Source organism: Castanea sativa, chromosome 3, assembly GCF_040712315.1.
Source record: "Castanea sativa cultivar Marrone di Chiusa Pesio chromosome 3, ASM4071231v1".
Lineage (NCBI taxonomy): Eukaryota > Viridiplantae > Streptophyta > Magnoliopsida > Fagales > Fagaceae > Castanea > Castanea sativa.
In genome coordinates, this window is record NC_134015.1 from 6,302,682 (window position 1) to 6,321,308 (window position 18,627).

General features: G+C 32.1%; 1 protein-coding gene and 1 long non-coding RNA gene across 3 annotated transcripts; both read right to left on the bottom strand.

The window, feature by feature from the left end:
- Positions 1-958: 958 nt before the first annotated feature.
- LOC142626677 (uncharacterized) lies at positions 959-1,989 on the bottom strand. 2 transcript variants are annotated; one of them, XR_012842592.1, is made up of 3 exons: positions 1,894-1,989; positions 1,625-1,716; positions 959-1,185 (listed from the first exon to the last, which is right to left on the bottom strand). It is a non-coding gene; the product is annotated as an uncharacterized LOC142626677 (long non-coding RNA). The 2 variants fall into 2 exon arrangements; XR_012842593.1 differs by having other exon boundaries at positions 1,625-1,771; positions 1,894-1,967.
- A 3,375-nt stretch (positions 1,990-5,364) lies between these two features.
- Positions 5,365-6,620, bottom strand: LOC142628395 (uncharacterized). The gene is made up of 3 exons (XM_075802506.1): positions 6,288-6,620; positions 5,742-5,967; positions 5,365-5,627 (listed from the first exon to the last, which is right to left on the bottom strand). The coding sequence occupies exons 1-3, from the start codon at positions 6,618-6,620 to the stop codon at positions 5,365-5,367; spliced, it is 822 nt and encodes a 273-aa protein (XP_075658621.1).
- Between the last annotated feature and the right edge of the window lie 12,007 nt (positions 6,621-18,627).

The following is an 18,627-nucleotide window of genomic DNA, read 5'->3' on the forward strand; positions in this document are numbered from 1 at the left end:
GGATTGATGATATGGTAAATTCATCAGTTACAAATATAAAGAAGTGCAATGCAATTGTCATATTTGCTAATGGAAGAAAAGTGATGACTCCTGAATACACACCTAAGTTGTGATCCATTATAATTTTCTCTGGGCAATAGCAGAGCAAAGAAACCTGGCAGATTCAAAATACCTAGCTACAGGGCTGTTTATCCACTATAGTGGCTTCAACAGCTACACAATTGGAAAAATGTGAAAGGGTCAATAAGCAACCATTTAAAGGTAGGTGTGTGCCTGCCTTCCTTAATATATGTTCTTGCATGACAGCTTCCATGACACCCTACAAGCTTCTACATCACACATTGACAAACTCCATCCAAATAGGCTCACTTAAGAATTCATAGGCCCATAACCAAGCCATTGTTTAAGACAAAGGCTAACCCACCTCCCTTCCTCAAAACCAAAAAATAGGAAACCATGTCACCTTCGTTTCCTTTAATTAAATGAACAAATGTTGTGTAGTAGTTACCTAATTGTGAAAGAAATTAAAAGCAGTGCAGAACTTTGCTCTACTCTCAAAAAATAAGAGATGTAAAACAGTCGTACATAAAATATAAAATAAATTTTATTCCAATTCTAAATGATATGGAACAAAGAATACCATATCACATTTAGCACTCCAATAGTTGTATGACCCATCATACTTCTCATTGCACACTTTCAGTACAGAAAAACCTGGCAGTATCATTAGACGTTATCATGGGTAGTACTGAGAACCACCTCTAGTACAATGTGAAACCAACCATGCAATTGGATAATATGAAAAGCACAAACCTAACCTTGCTCACTTAGACCAATCCTAAACAGACATAAGCTAGAAATATGGTTAAATGAATGAAAACGACAACTTGTCTAAAGAGAAAGGCTAGAAAAAGATGAGGAAAAGGCTACTCTGTTAGCGGAAAAAAGAAGCATTCTGTTAGAAGGAATGGGTGTCTATCACATCATAGATCCACTAGATAAAAAACATTTAAACAAGGAACTTTAATATAAAAATAAATAATTTTAATTCAATATTGCACAAAAGAGAAGATAATCAGAAACCAGAAGTGTAGAAATAATTCTATCTGTATCTTTCACATTCACGTCTTCTAACCCTATCACTTTCAATGGCAAGGCTTCGGCCATGGACCCATGGTAATAATCCTGCAAGAAGTTACACCAAAATATGAATCATAAGACAGGAAAGAAACAACACAAGCAAGATTTCTTTGCCATTATGTCCAAGAGTTTAGAGAAGGAATGAGAGAAATAGTATGTATCCTTAGAGAGAGAAAATGATAGGACCTGAAGGGAGACAATTTGGCTTCTGTTGCTTGTTAGCCAATTGAGGGTGGAGCAATAGCAAAATGAATCAATTTTTAAATGTGAGATAGAAGGGAAAAAGATCGAAACACTTGTGATTGATATGTGGTGACAAACTAATTGATCTCTAACCCCCCCCCCCACCCCCTCATTCTCTCTCTCACCCCTCGTAATTTTACTCCCGCACAAGATATTACACTTGTATATCCTTCCATTTACTTTTCAAAAAAAAAAAAAAAAATCAACACAGAAGTTAAACAGGAATGAAAGAAATGCAAACCTTTTCATGAGCCTTATCTTCTAGAATTTAAACTATCAAGTTGGTCAATCTCCTCCTCCTCTTCCTCAAAATCATCTTCCAAAATGCTTCATCTAGGTTCCAATGAACCAAGTGATTCAAGAGATCAAGCAGACATTTTCAAAGAGACTCATGAAAGGAAAAGGAAGACAGAAAATTACAGAAGGAAACCTATGAAATAGATCAAATTCACAAATACATGTCAAGTAAATACCATCAGGCAAATAACAGTTTTAATTAAAAACAAGTACCTTTTCTTGATACATGGAAAAGAAACGTCACAGGAACTAGAATAATCTTTTTTTAGAAGTACATCATAACCTCATCCACATATGTAAAAGTGAAACCTGATACAATTGGAAGTAAGGCAAAGCACAGGCAGCTTGGTGTATTCACAAAAATTACAAATTCATATGAAAATGATAGCATATAGAAGTTGAAAATATCAATGAGAAAGTAATCGTGGCAGATTCAAGAAATATGTTGAAGATCATACATCCTTCAGGAAATTTTCGCCTGAGCTTCCTATAATCATTGTACAAATGCTCTAGGCACCAGTCAACTCTGACATCAGGGAAAAAGCATGCACAGGGACTTCAACAAAAATCAAGTTAAACCAACATGCTAACACACGCAGATAATTATTAATTAAAGTGAAACCAATATGCTAACACACGCAGATAATTATTCATTAAAGTAACCATTATATTAAAAACAATTATGTGAATCTTATGTTTTTCTCCATATTTTCATTTCAGCATCCAAATGTTCTTATAAACTCCATGACAAACTCCAACACAATAAAATAAAACCCTCTAATTGAGTTGACTTTCTATCAATTTCTTTTCTAAATCTAAGCAACCCAAAACAAGAATAATATTCTTTGTCATTTCTTTCACACCAGGTTCAGAAGCATGAAATTGGATGCAAAGAATAGAAATCATGGCTGCCAATTTCTTAAAATTCCAAATTTCCAATCTCAAACCCTCAAAACCATGGCATGAAAGAAAAAATCCAATTAATTCAGCTCGTCTTTTGATCATCATCATCAAGAAGCAAAAGAATGGAAACTGATGAGGCCTCACTTAATTCAGATCGTCTTTTGATTTTTTTTTTTTTTAAAAACCTTTTGCAGCTCTAAAAATTTTACTTTTCCATCCTCTTCCTCCACTTTCTCATCAACCAAACAAAAATTTCACAAAGCAGAACAATTCAAACAAGATACATCTACATCCACTCCTACTTATGCATGAGTGTGCATATAGCCATATACATAAATCTAATTTTATCTCTCAGTCCATTAGCTCATTAATTTTTCCCCCAAAATCAATACTTCACATATATATTTTTTGATAAATACTCAAATGCCATAATACACACACACACACACACACACACACACACACAACTCTACATACAAACAACCCTTCATTCTCCATCACAGCATCACTTCACTCACAATTTCCTTATAACTAAAATTTTATCTCTCAATCCATTAATTCCTCATTAATTATTTTTCCAATAGCAATAACTATAAGCAGCATGCGCGCGCCCTCACACACACATATACAAAATTATACATCAATATAACACTTCATTCTCCATCAACACAATTACAACTAGCTTATAACTCTAATTTCAGCTCTCAGTCCATTATACTTCCTCATCAATTTGTTTTCCAAAAGCAACAGCCATAAACAGTACATACACACACATAGATTTAATAAACACACAAACTACATGTACATGCATACACATAACATTTCATTCTCCATCAAATCATTCACAGTTCCCTTATAACTACATAGACAGAGAGAGAGAGTGACAGTTACTGCCGTGAGTTCTACCTAGGCGATCGAGCTCCATAGAAGGGAGAGAAATTGAGAGCCATTGCCGTTGGTGGTAGATTAGGGATTAGCCGACCGTTTTGGGGGAAAATATGAAGCGGGTCGGGTCGCTTAGCTCGACCCGAGTTTTTATGGACCAAGTTTGACCCAGTTCAGACGTCTGAAGCTCACACTTAAATTTAGGATTTGGCCCGTTCTTCATTTTACTTAGCCCAATCCAAAATACCACATGCCCCATCACAATGGAAACTCAAGTACAAAACTCATTCTCAACTAAAGTCTAAACATTTAAATCTGAACCCACCCAACCTAAGTCCAATTAATTAATTTGGATTCTCAAAAAAAAAAAAAGTCTAATTAATTTATGGACAAAGTTTAGCTATAAAATTTGTTGTAATTTTTTTTGAGAAACAATTTCGTTGTAATCTAAGGTTACAAACTTAATATATTGGATTATATCTTCTTTTTATATCCTCCATATTTGCAAAATTTCTAAAAAAATTAAAGATCAATAGCTGTGAAATCAATAAATTGTTTAAATTGCAAGTTTTTGTAGTTTAAAATTATGCATAATATATAAGCTAATAGATCATATGGTAAATAATATTCGATTGACACAAAATTTGGCATGTGTAATAAGAGCACGTAGAACATGCAATTTAACAGTTAGATTTTCAAAACATGTAGTAACATTTATTTTATTGAGTAAAGTTATAGTCTTAGGCTATAACAAGTTTTGTAGCTAAACTTTATCCTTAATTTATTATTTTAACAATATGAAGTTGGATATAATTTTTAAAATTGAGATGGTATTCAATTTAAACATAGCTATACATAGGACGCTAGAATTGCTCTTTTGACTCTTCATTTTAAGTTTAAAAGTTAAAAGATTTAAAATACAAATACAAGGGCAATATTGAAAGGAATTATGGCTTTATTTATTTTTAGACGAAGGTTTTCATTAATTCAAATCATGCTAAAATACCATAAAAATATGGTTATTTAGGGTCCGTTTGGATAGAACTTATTGCTGAAAACTGAAAACACTGTAGCAAAATAATTTTTAAATGTGTAAATAGTACTGCGGGACTCATTTTTAATAAAAAATTGCTAAAAAAGTACATGCACAGTGCGCGCACTACGCGCTTGTCCCCCACAGCAGCGAGAAAAAAAAAAAAAAAAAAAAACAGCAAAACGTGGACGTAGCAACTTTAAGCTGCATCCAAACGCCCTCTTAATCCAAATAATTTGAAATTATCAAATCAATGAATAAAACCGTATGATTTTTCATGTTTATAAAAAGCCATCATTTTTTATTTTGTTTCATAGGTTTTTTTTTTTTTCCGCAAATTAGGTATTTATTTCACACTAACGCAAAATTTTGTAATGTTCAACCATTGTCCATTCTAAGGAAGCCGTGCAAGGCTCATTAGGTGTACCCCTTATTCGGTAATAGCCTAATAGGGGAAGAATTTAGGTTTTTCCTCCTTTATAAGGAGAGCCAAGAAAGTTTGTTTGCACAAATTAAAAAAAAAAAAAGAATTTCAGATAAACTTTAATGTAGCCATATAAGGCTCCTTTTTCACGCGAGAGACAAATGTAAATTAAGGTGGTGGTTCAAGTGATGCCAAGGAATTGAAACCATGATTAGGTGATTTTAGTGGAAACATAGGGTTGATAGATAGAAAGGGAAAACACTGGCTAAGATGGGACAAATTGACCCAACCCAAAATAATAAAGTTACATAAATTTGACTGCGCATACCAACTTGTAAAATTAAAATGTTGCTTTATCAATGAAGACGTTATTTTCCGATAAATAAAAAATAATAGTAATAAAGACCGATTTTTTTTTTTTTGAAGGCGAACCAATTAATCATTCATTGATATGTAAAGAATCATAATACAAAGCATCCGCCGCAGGCGGTGGAGTATCTTCAATCCAATACAAATCATTAATTAAATTCCTAGCATGTTTTGCTAATGGATGAGCAACCATGTTTCTCCATTTCTTTACCCAATTAATGGATATGACCTGCATTCCTCTAAGATTGGACATGATGTCTTCATAGATGTGGCCAAGCAGTGAGCTGTTCTCTGTAGAAACAGTTAGAGCCTTCATCACATTTAGGCAATCTCCTTCAATAATCAATCAAGAAAACCCAACTTCCCTTGAGAATTCCACAGCTTGTCGACAAGCCAAAAGCTTAGCCTCCTCACTGCTATTCACATAAGGATCCTAAACTGACATACCCGCCATAACCTCACCTAAAGAGTTTATGATAATAGCACCAAAACCTGAGCAATGTTGGTCTGAAAAAACAGCAGCATCAAAATTTAATTTGAACTCCTCTGCTAGTGGAGCACGCCAAACACAGCTACCAGAAATCTCATTCGAAGGAGCAAGAACCACATGTGCTTTCCTATACTCATCAAGAAATTCTTCAGCCCTCTTGTTCAGCCCACCTGGTTCCCTCAACTATCCCCATGTATCACAGCATTCCTTTGGTTCCATATCATCCAGGCCTGCACCAGAAAAATTTCCAGTTCCCTCGTCGGTAATCTCTCCATCAAGGCTTCAAATAAACATCTGAAGTCATGGCAACTCGTGGACCATTTTTGCAGTGAAGTAATACTCCCAGCCCAAACATCTTGTGCAGCTTCGCAATCCCACACGGCATGTCATGCAGTCTCAACAAATCTTTTGCAGCAATGACACATAACATCTTCTAAGATTTTTCACTTTGCAAGGTTCACTCTAGTTGGCAAAATTTCATGGCAAGCTCTCCAGCCAAATACCTTTATTTTGCTAGGAATCTTCAAGGCCCACAGAACCTTCCATAGTTGCTGTTCCGCTGCTCTACTTGAACTCTCGGCCCAAGACCCATCTGTCATCACCGTCCTAGCCAAATGATATCCTGACCGAATTGAATATATCCCATTTTTTGAATGCTGCCAAACCATTGAATCCATAGCTCTTCTTCGGCTTAATGGTATTTCATATATAGCATCTGCATCACTCATCTGAAATGCTTCCATAATAAAATCACACCTCCAACAATGTAAATCCGGGTCGATGAGATCCGACACCATACATTCCTCTAATTCTTCAGCCACCGAGTGCAGCACCATATTAGAAGGATAATTGGGGAGCCATTTGTGCTTCCTAATCTGAATATCATCAGAAAATTTGAGTATAAGCCTGGTTTATTCTCTTAAAAGGGTATGCACATTTTTACATGACTATTCCGATCTATTTATGTCTCTTGAGGTCGGAATAATCATTAAAAAAAAAAGTCTGTTTATGGCAACAAGTTTTTACTTTAGTTTATGTATGCCATCTAAAACCAAAACCCATTAACCATTACGTATTTTGGACCTGTTTATTCCCAAAAAAGAAAAAAAAAATTACACCACTAACCTCTTCGGTTTATGACCGTGGCTGCTCTATTTTCTACTGGGCTTTTTTTTTTTTTTTTTTTTTTTTTCCAAACAAATTATAACAGGGACTGATATTCATTTTATTTGGAACCAAATTGTTATTAATTTGACATACCTTTTAATTTTTGAGAAAAATTAATTTGACATACCTACAACGATATGTTAACAATTACCCACTGACCAAGTATTCTGACATTGCTAAAAGTAAAAAACAAAAATAGTGATAGAGGTTTTAGGTTAAGCAAAGTGTGAAATTAGTAAAAAGAGAATTAAATCTGGTTGTAAAAGGTCCTGCAACAATGGCATTCTACAACTAGGGTGATTGAGCTTGCAAATGGTGCAATTATGGCTTTGCCAACACATCTTCTTTCTATTTTCAGTTGTGTGCCATTTCGGTAAACCAGGTTTAGAAGCTTTTGCCTAGTGTTTCTTAGCTACCATGAGAGCTTTTGATGTGATGGTGTTCTACAACTTGCATTGAGAATTTGAGAGCGATGAGATGTAGCAGGTAGAAGTTGTTATTAAGCAACTGATATTTTCGTCATTTAGAAAATTTTTGAGAATATTTTAGATATTTACACCCTTCAAATATGTGTTGTGATGAGTTTCAAAATTGCGCCTTTAAAAAAACTCAACAATACTTCATTTCTAAAACGCCAAATTTATGCCTTTTTAGAAAACACAATTGCCTATCCAAACTTTGGAAATTTTAAGTTTTAGTCTAAAGGGCTAATTACAACTTACTCGCCTGTGGTTTGGCTGAAATTAAGTTGCCTACTCGTGATTTGAAATTTGACACTTTACCCACTTGAAGTAATCTTAGTTAGGGTTCTGTTACCCACCTCTATTAAAAATTGGGCTAAATATGTATTTTTGCTCACTTTTAAGCCTCTCTCATCTCTAAACCTAAAAAACATAAAAGAATAAGAGAAAACAAGATCAAAAGGAGAGGGTTTTGTAAAAATTATGAACAAACATTTCCACTACCACAGAAGCTTATGTCAAGAATCATCTCCAGGAAAAATAAATTCCTACATCTATTTCTAAGCAACCAACGAAGCTATAGCATCTAAAGCTTAAATCAAACCAAAAAAAACTTCAAATTTGTTGAAACTCCATAGCTGATCTAAGAAGAAGGCTAGGTTTGTTCCTAGTCCATGATAAATTATAATAGATGACAACATTATCATCATCATCATGAATTAAAAAGCCAAAACAAACCCCTTTAAGCTTTAATGCTAGAGTGAGGTAAGGTGATGATTCGATCTTCTAGGATTAATGGTGCATGTTTGTGGCGTTTGGTTCGATGATTATCGCTTGATTCTTCTTCGTCTTCTTATTTAGAATTATTGGGGTTTGAATATTCATAGTTGTTGTCTCTTGAAGTTGGGCTTCTTCTTTCCCCATAGATAGTAGAATCATAGCTCTCTTCCTCTTCCATTATCTTCTCAGCTGTCAGTAGTGAATAGTGTGATGTGCGCACCTTCTATTCTTCTTTAAAATATACAAGCAAGGGATTTGTTCTATTAATTAGTGAATAGTCTGGGTATTTTTTGGTTTGATTTAAGCTTTAGATGCTATGGCTTCGTTGGTTGCTCAGAAATGGACAAAGGAATTTGTTTTTGCTAAAGATGATTCTTGACATAAGCTTCTATGGTGGTGTAATGTTTGTTCATAATTTTTACAAAACCCTTACTTTTGATCTTGTTTTCTCTTATTCTTTTATTATTATTATTATTATTATTTTAATGTTTTGAGAGAAGAGCGACATAAAAGTGAGCAAAAATACATATTTAGCCCAATTTTTAATAGAGGTGGGTAACGGAACCGTACCTGATATAACCTCAAGTGGGTAAAGCGCCAAATTTCAAATCACGGGTAGACAACTTAAATTTCAGCCAAACCATAGGTGGGTAAGTTGTAATTAGCCCTAGTATAAAAATGTGTGTTTGCGTTGTGCAACTACCTATCCAAATGAGCTCTTATTCTCTTAATTAATTTATATAATACTAGCCTCATTACCTGATACGAACTCAAGTGGGTAAAGTGGCAAATTTCAAACCACAGGTAAACAACTTAAATTTCAACCAAACCATAGGTGAGTAAGTTGTAATTAGCCCTAGTCTAAAAATGTGCATTTGCGTTGTGCAACTACCTATCCAAATGAGCTCTTATTCTCTTAATTAATTTATATAATACAAGTCTCATTACATGGGCTTCGCACATGTGATGAAGCTTTCTTTTTAATTATCATAATTTTTCATTCATCACAATTTAAGGTATACACATTGAATATTATACATTTGGGTTTAGTGTCATAATTTCATTATATATAGAGATAATAATATATAGAAATTTCAACACTTTTAAGAATATAATTTCATTTTTTTTAAATCAACAATCTAATATGAATTTTATACTAACTAACAAAAGATTTAACAACGGCTGTCAATGTGTAAACTAATATAACATTGAATAAAAATTTATAAGAGTTATATTGAAAATTATATTATGGTGTTTAGGACATTGTAAAGAACACATATTAATCCTTTTAGCTAACTCTAAGCCATGATCAACAAAAATACTCTTAAGAAATGTTGTTCCTAAGAACAATAATTAATAAATAAATTGAACTTCATAGCATTCAACATATCACATAAATGATTAAAATTCACATAAATTATATTATAATGGAGAGATATTAATTACCTCGATGATGCTTCAAAGTAGTTTCATAACATTAGAAGCAAATTACCGTCAATTCATATATGTGTTTAGATTGCGAGGTTGAGGTGTGGACCATGTCACTGTTTTTAGACGATACATGCATCTATGGGGTTTCTGATGTAGCCGTATAGTAGACTAATATTGTGCGTACCGCCCCTGGGATACAACAACCTAGCCACTTTTTTTGATTATCCTACAAGCCTACACCGCTTGTAGGATAGGAAGCTTTCAATAGTACCTTATTTTACCCAAAATATAGTATTTATAAGGATATATTATTTTCATGAAACTAGGTTTTGGCTCAACAAATATGTAGAGAGTTTTATCTTTTACTTTTACATGAAAATTGTGCCCATGAGAATAATGGTTTTCTCATCATATACCTGGATATGTATATTGGCTAACAAAGTGAGAAAGCTAGAGGGTTGAAATTATATCTCTATATTACCATATGAGAGGTGCTACGTCCACAACATTTTTACAACATTTTCACAACAAATCATAGGTGGTTAATTATTATTGGTTCAAATTTGAACTTAACACTAAGATTACTTTTTTGCCTCAACAATAACAACCAGTAACAACCTGCCACTTAAGATTTGTTGTAAAAATGTTGTAAAAATGTTGTAGACATATCATTTCTCTTACCATATATATAAGAGAAATGATATGTTCACAATATTTTCACAATATTTTTACAACAAATCTTAAATGGCAAGTTGTTACTGGTTATTATTGTTGGGGCAAAAAAGTAATCTTAGTGTTAGGTTCAAATTTGAACTAATAACAACTAACCATCTATGATTTGTTGTGAAAATGTTGTAAAAATATTATGGACGTAGCATCTATCTATATATAATAGTCAAGAGGAGCATTCTCATTTAGTGAATTCAAAAGAATTCAATACGTTTTCCATAACCACTAACACGTAGAAAACAAACTTTACTACTCCTTGAAACAAATAACAAACATATATTTATACCAATAACTTCCATATTAAAAACATCATCAGAGCATATGAAAGAAAATGTTTTATAAGGAAATTTATTTGACAAGGAAATATTGCTATATATATACATTAAGCCACTAAAATTCATTGAGTCAATATCATTGAAATAAAAGACTGATGTATTTGAAATTATTATCAAATTTGAATTTCAATAATAACAAAGAAACTGATATAGCCATAAAAGGATAAAATTGAATTTAATCAATTCACTTAAAAATAAATAATTTTTAATATTTTTATCAAAATAATCCAACAAGAAAGAGGCACATTAAGATGAAGCTAAATAATCTCCATACTCAGAATATAGTTTAAAACCTTAAGATACCAAAGATGAGGCCATAAAAAAACTTAAACATCCATTATGGGTTTGCTCAATATTGTTTTTTATTTTTATAAATATTTGGATAAATGCCAACTTAGTTTTTTCTTTTTATACATAATTTGAAAATTCTAAAAGGGCTGCAGCTATATTAATTAAGAATTATCTAATTGAATATAACACTTAAACAAAAACAACATATTTTTTAGAAAAAGCTCCTAGATTGTGGGGGTATTATTCATCAATCAAACGTAAATCATAGTTGCAAACATCAAAAATATCCGGAGTAACATATTCCATCCAAATAAGAAAAGGATTACAGACAACCTATGAGCCACACAATTCCCTTGTCTTCTAACATGGTAAGAGGATATGTCTCTTAAAGAAGAGCTAAGTAGCTTAATGGCAAACAAAAACAACATAAAAGTAAAAATAAACATAAAAAAAAATATTTTTGTTTTATTTGAACCCTCAAACATAAGTTATTCTTCATTTAAGTTGAAGAATAGGAAAATTTGGAAATTTCAATGTCAATATTTAAATTGCTTATCTTCTTTGTTTTTATCATTAAAAAACATTTCTGACTATTTATGCGAGAGATGCTTAAGCTTTAGAGTTTATAAGCTCTAAAAAAATTTCAACATCTAAGTAATTTCATTGATTATTATTTCGAAGTAATTATTTTAATTCCAAGCGCTTTTTTATTATTTTCAGATGTTTAACTAGAATTTATAGTTCAAAACCTAATTATATGCTACTAATTAGTTCACACAATAATTTACAAGTGTACTAATAACAAATATTCAAAATTCTTTTAAAATGAGAACTCTTTTATCCTAAACATCAATTAACTCATCACTCAATGATAATAGATTTTGTATATTGCAACGTTAGAATGCTCATTTGGGGCATTGTTAGCACAAAACAATGAAGAAAAAGAATTCATTGTATTATTTTACACGTGTGGGGGGAAAACATAATTATTCCTCTAATCGAAAAACAAATCGTAGAGAAAAAGTAGCAGGGTCTCCTAAGTGTCTGTTTGTTTCGGCTTTTGTAGCCCAAAACGCGCTTTTTGAAACCCCCCAGCCCAAAAAGCCCGTTTGGTTAGGTTGAAAAAGCAACTTTTGTTAAAAGTTGCATTTTGGGTTTGTGAAGAAAACATGCATTTGCAAAAAGGAGCTCAAAGTTGCAGTTGCAAAACACGCAAACACGTTTTCTCAAAACAAAAATATTACCGTTGGTGGGTTTCTTTTTTTCCTAAATTGCCCATAGTTTTTTTTCACTTAAAAATCACAACGGTAACAACAGAACTATTCTTAATCTTTTCTCTCAAACATCTCTAAACTCAGTTTCAATCAAACATTCACAACAATAATTTCTCTTAAACATCTCTAAACTCAAGCATAATCAAAATACAAACTCAAAAACACAATCTTAAAATTAATCAAATCATAACAATAAAAGCAAAAAAAAAAAAAAAAAAGAGACAGAAGCCATCTGACCCACAGTGGAGCAAAAAAGAGACAACTTTTGCCTGTGTCCTTCTATCAACGGTGGAGCATGCAATCGCTTGTTCTTAATTTCTCTATTTCTTATCATTGCTAGAGAGTGTTCAAGTAGAAATAGAAAAAGTAAAATAAAGAGAGAGCTAGAGAAAGAAAGAGAGAGCTGGGGAAAGGGAAAGTGAGATCCGGAATGCACTAGAAAAAGAAAAAGAAGGGTAGATAGAGATGGGAGTGGGGTAGGTGTGTGGTGGAGAAAAAACCAAGAGAAAAAAGAAAGAAAAAGAAAACGTATGGATGTAATTAAGTTTGGAAAAATAATATAAAAATAATAAATGACAATTAAGAAATGCTACCATAATATTTTCACAATAAATTTTAAATAATAGATTGTTATTAGCTAATATTGGCGAGTAAAAAAATAAGTTAGTACTATTTTTCTTTTAAAAAAAATAGTACTATTGACAGAATATTTTTATAACAATTTCATAATAAAGTTTACACCCCAGCTCAAAAGAAAAGGCAAGGGGGAAGATCAGTCTTGAATAAAAGAAGAGCTATCGTCGTGGACAGATAGACCACTTACCAGAAGAAAAAAAGAAAGGAATTCCTTGCTCTACTAGTAAAGTAGAAATGAAAGTAGATGGTCCTAGGGACCTTAAAAGAAAGCAAATTATAAAGCATTCGAATTGACAACATGTGAGTGGCCCATAAACTCACTCTCCTGCAGCTGAAGAAATGAGGCACCTGCTGCCTGTTACGCTATTTTATCCCTCCAGCTACAACGTAGAAGTCAACCAGCTACGACGCCCTCCAGCGGACCCCCCTTTAGATATCTATATATTAAGTGGCACACCTCGCTATACTATATTAATGAAGTGGGGGAGAACCCTAGCCACGCTCAGGCTTTGAGTGGAATAAATATGAAGCATTGAACCGATCGAGAAATAGGGAAGGCTCGAGAGACCTGCATATAGTTGGCAGGGCCAACCAATTACGCTTACCAATGAATGATATGGGTTTTCAAAATGCTTAGGCCTCCTTCGGTTCATCAAGGAAAAACCCTACCCTCCCTTTCTGTCCTTGATATATTGTAAGTTGTTATTAGTTCTCATCTAGACCTATTAGTGACATTTTTTTTTCCTACCATTAACAACTTGTTATATAGACTTTATTGTAAAATTTTTGTGAAAATATTGTGTCCATAACTTGCATTAAAAGAGGTAATTAAAACAAAGAATTCTCTTTATGTAGACATTGTCATTTTTAGTAATTTACCCCTCAAACTGTCACTTTTATAAGTGTTAGCCAAAGACTTCAAAAAGCATTTTTTAACAGCTTTTACCAAACACTCAGCTTTTTGAAAAAACACTTTTTCATATTGCGCTTTTTGAAAACTCCACTTTTTCAAAAAGCACAGTTTCAAAAGGCTGAACCAAACTCACCCTAAGTCAAGCCCAAATTTTAAAGTTAGGATATTTTAGAATTAAGTGATTATTATCCTAAAAAACCTTCGTAGGATGTGCTAACATTAATTAATTGGAATAAAACTTCATAATACAATTGTTTGGTGATTCTCAACTAATGTTTAGGCAAATTAATGACGAATAGGAAATATGCTACTTAGTAAACCAAGCTTTTTAATTCAAAATCTAGTTGTATGCTACTTAGTTTGTGTGATAATTGGTGCCTTGCTATTTATGTGGAAAAACCTTAGAATGAAAACCCATTTTAGAATTGGAATGACCACAGTTACAACACCCTTGCTCAAATTAAAAGCATTGCAATGCTTGATCTAATATAAAAGTAAATTAAAACTTTCTAATAACTATACCAAAACTAAAATTATGGTATTTAAGATATCATTAAGAACATACTTTTAATCTTTTTGCTCTCTAAATTATGATCAACAAAACTATTCTTAAAAAAGAGGCAAACTATGATGATTCCATCTTCGAGCTCTAAAAACAGTTTAGAGCCTTAAGTCAACAAAGATTAAGGATGAACGTGGAAAATCTACACATCCAAAAATAAACTTAAACATGAAATTTATATTTTTGTTTTATTTGAATTCATAAACATATGTTATTCTTTATTCAAAATAGAAATATATAGAAAAATATGGAAATTTAAATGTCAACATTTGAATTTTTAGGCTATTTAACTCATTGTTTATTGTTTACTTAATTCGAAAGAGATAACTCATTATATAATGTTTACTTTATTTCAAATAACTAGGGATTTATAGATCAAGTTCAAACACTCATTAGAATTGGAGGATTAAAATTATTGGGGCTAGACTCATCCAAACAAGCAATTTATAGTAGGGTTGAGGGGGGCCTCTTTTCTCTTATCATTTGGCTAGAAGAAAACAAGAGGACTCACATGATGAGGGGCATGCTAGAGCCTGGATGGAGTTCTTCAATGTGGGGTTTGTTTTAAAGCAATGGAACTTTATTCAGGTTATAGAAGGGATGCAAATGCCTAAGTTGAGGTCATGGACAATCCAAGTCAAAATGTTTCTTACATATAGGTTACAATTGATGCTGCTAGTAAATAAAAATTTAGGATTTTTTTTTAGAAGAAAAAATTTAGATGTGTTGGTTCAATCTAGTTCAACTAATAAAATCTTTAATGAGGTAACAAATATTGGAGATTAAACTTTCAAAATATTATAAAAATTTTAAAATGAAAGTGTTTTCTTCCCCAATTATGTATCTCATAAATTTAATAGACTTCTAATAAACTAGAGAAAGAACATAAATTTTAAAAATGTTGTACTACTTTTAACAACTATTAAATTAATGATATTGATTTTAATCTATAATATTAAATTATTTACTCTTTTTAGGGGGAGAGGGGGGGGGGGGGGAATACCAGCATATCATCAATTTTTTTTCCTGATATAAAGCTTATGTCAACTCTCAATAGTCTAAATGAGTAAATGTTAAGAGATTTGTAATTTAGTGAAACTTCTTCATCTCTCTCCCATAAGTAGAATTTGAATTTAAATGGGTCTAGCTCCCCTCCCGTTAAGAATTCTCGCATTCTCTCCTGTTTTTACAAAGATAAAAGACGTGGCAAATAATAAATCTAAATGTCAAATAAAAGTATAGAATCCAATCATGTATGTAACTCCAACCTCACCTTTTAGCAACTAAAAATCCCATTGAAAATTGATAAATTAGACACCAATGGCCAGGGGCAGCTACACATTGTAGTCAAGGTGGTCACAAGACCACCCTGACTTACCAAAAAATAGTTATATACATAATTATATTTAAATTAACATGTTTTATCTACTTTTAAAAAAATTATTAACCACCTTGACTTGATAGTCTCAAGAATTTTGGTTCAATAAAAATAAGAATAATGCTAAGGGAAGAACACAATAAAATGTCACAACAATTTTATAATATTCCAAAATTAGCATGCCAACTCATACATGGAGATTTTTTAATCTCTAATTAATTTTTTTTTGTATGCTAATATTGGTATTGTTGTGACTTTTTGTTGTACCTGAAGAATTAGTCAAAAAAATAATCTTGGCCCCCATACATAATTCTTAACTCCTTTTAAAAAAAAAGCTCAAATAAAAAATGAGCCCAAATAAGTGAATAACATTAAAAATAGCCCAAAAAAATAAGATTAGGCCTAACAATAACAAATAAACAAAATATTCAACAAAAACTCATTCAAAGACAAAAATTAAAAACCCTTAATCATTCATATTTGCAACTCATTCAACGCATTCCATAAAAATAATTAAATATTTTCTAATTTCATTTTTCCAAAAAAAATGGTACCAAAACAGAGATTGTGGCTGTGATTTCTACTTGGTGATGCTAAGAGCTCCTTAGCGGTTGGCTCGCAATTGCAACATGTATCATTAATTGCTTTCTCTCTCTTTCTCAATTATTCTCTTTTCTATAATCATTATAGACTCTTTCTCACTTTATTACTCTCATTTTTACATTCTTAGTTCTCACTTAATTTGTCATTAGTTATTTTTTTGCATTTTAATTTTGTTTGTAGAATAAAGTTATAAGATTTCATGTATTTGCAAATATTTTTGTGATGTTGATATATTCAAGTTCTCTTTTTATTAAATTTTGTATAATTTAAGTCTTAATGATCACTTTAGAAAAAATTTCTAGAGTCGCCAACAGCCGATGTCATTGACCACCAACACTACATTGTTATTTGGAAGTTTTGCATTCTAGTGACCCGAAGTTGGGATAAAAGCTCATCTCCGAAAAGTTCGTGGCCGTGGGTGTGAACTTCGTTGGATCATTGGTTTGGGGTTGACAATAAAACCCAATTCTAGAAGCTATCAAAGATGCAGCCATGGAAGTTCTAGAAGCTTCCTCTGTTCCTTCACTTCTTTTCACATTCTAATCACACTTAATAAAACCAAATGCAAAATACCCTATGTTCTTATATTTTTATTACCCAATTCAACTTTCTTATTTAGTAGCAAGAAAAAAAAAATCAAGGTTTTAACACCATAAACCCATCAAGGTGATAAATTTTATTTCAAACAAAAATTCAATCTATGACTTCACCAAGAGGAAGCCAAATGCAATTTTAAATAAATAAATAAATAAAATTGATGGGTATTGATGTAGTAGTGTGATAGGACCATGGAAGCCTTGGGTCTTGAGGGTGATAGTTGTCTCGACTCTTGAGTGGGCAAGTTGCAATGTATCCTATAATATATATATATATATATAGTGAAAGATAAGTCATGTGTGAGAAAGATAAGTTACATGTGTGTCGTGGATTTGTTTTCACTCTCGGATTGTGTATTTTCCACTTGTCGTTTATTTTAATCAATATAAAATAGGACAGAATGAATAAGAGGCTTTTAAATAGAGGGAAGCCATACCTAATTTGAATACCCCCATTCATATTCACTTCTTATAAGCTCTCTCCATCCTTACTATCAAAACAAAACAAAAAAAATTGAATTCTGAACATGGTTAAGGCTCATATTAACCCCATATTTAGGTTTAAGAAGAGCCTTTTAATGAAATGTATGGTTGGTGGAATTACTGAAAAAGACCTAACACCATTGCCCAAAGGCCTTAACTTAGCCCAAATGAAGACGTGGGCTACAGATTTATGTCTCAAGACTAGGCCAGGCTTTCCTTAAAGGTTTGACTATGATTTTATTTTTTGAGTTAATTGTAATAATTTTCTATTGCCAAAATTTAAAAAGAAAAATAAGATGGAAAATCCATTTTTCTTTAGTAATCCACTAAGTCCAATGGGTTTAATATATTAAGAAAGAAGTTAACATTATTCAAAGTTTATATTTCATTGAATTGGATTTCAAGAGTATAGGAATAAATGAGGGACTTAAGGAACTTTTTTTTTTGAAACCATGGGACTTAATGATTTAAGATGTAGTGACTTATGAATTGACAGTAGCTTATAACTTTGTTTCACTATAGATAATTTCTTGAATGAGTTAAATGCAATATAATAGGGTTTTGGGATAATTTAATTAAATAAATCAAAAGCTAAAGTACAAGGTTAATGATAGCTTTGGGCCTCTTATGAGATAGCAAGAGGCCCGAGTTAGGATTTTATTTCCTCTTTATCCCACTTCAAGCCATAGATTATAAAAAACATAGTGGGCTGGCCATATATCTAATTCATGAGAGAGAGAGAGAGAGAGAGAGAGAGAGAGGGTTGGTACTATGGGCTAAGAGAAACAAGTATTTAAATCAGGGATGGAACTAGGATCTTAAGCTAGCGGAGGCTAGAGTATAAAGAAAAAAAATTCCAAGCATCCATATATTATTAAAAAATTACACAAAATCATTGTTTCAAAATACACTACGATGCAATCATTTACCAATAAAGACAAAAAAAAAAAAGTTTTTTAAAAAAAAATATTAGGCGGGCTAGGATTTTTGTTTGTTTGTTGTTGTTGTTAAAGTTAGAGCATTCATAATAGTAGTGCTACAAATTTTACCACTAAAATTTTAGCTCCCAATCTATTAATTCCTTATTAATTATTTCTCCAATAGCAATGACTATAAGCAGTATTTGTGTGTGCATGCTCACACACACTTCTACAAAGTTATACATACATAACACTTCATTCTCCATCAACTCAATCACAATTAA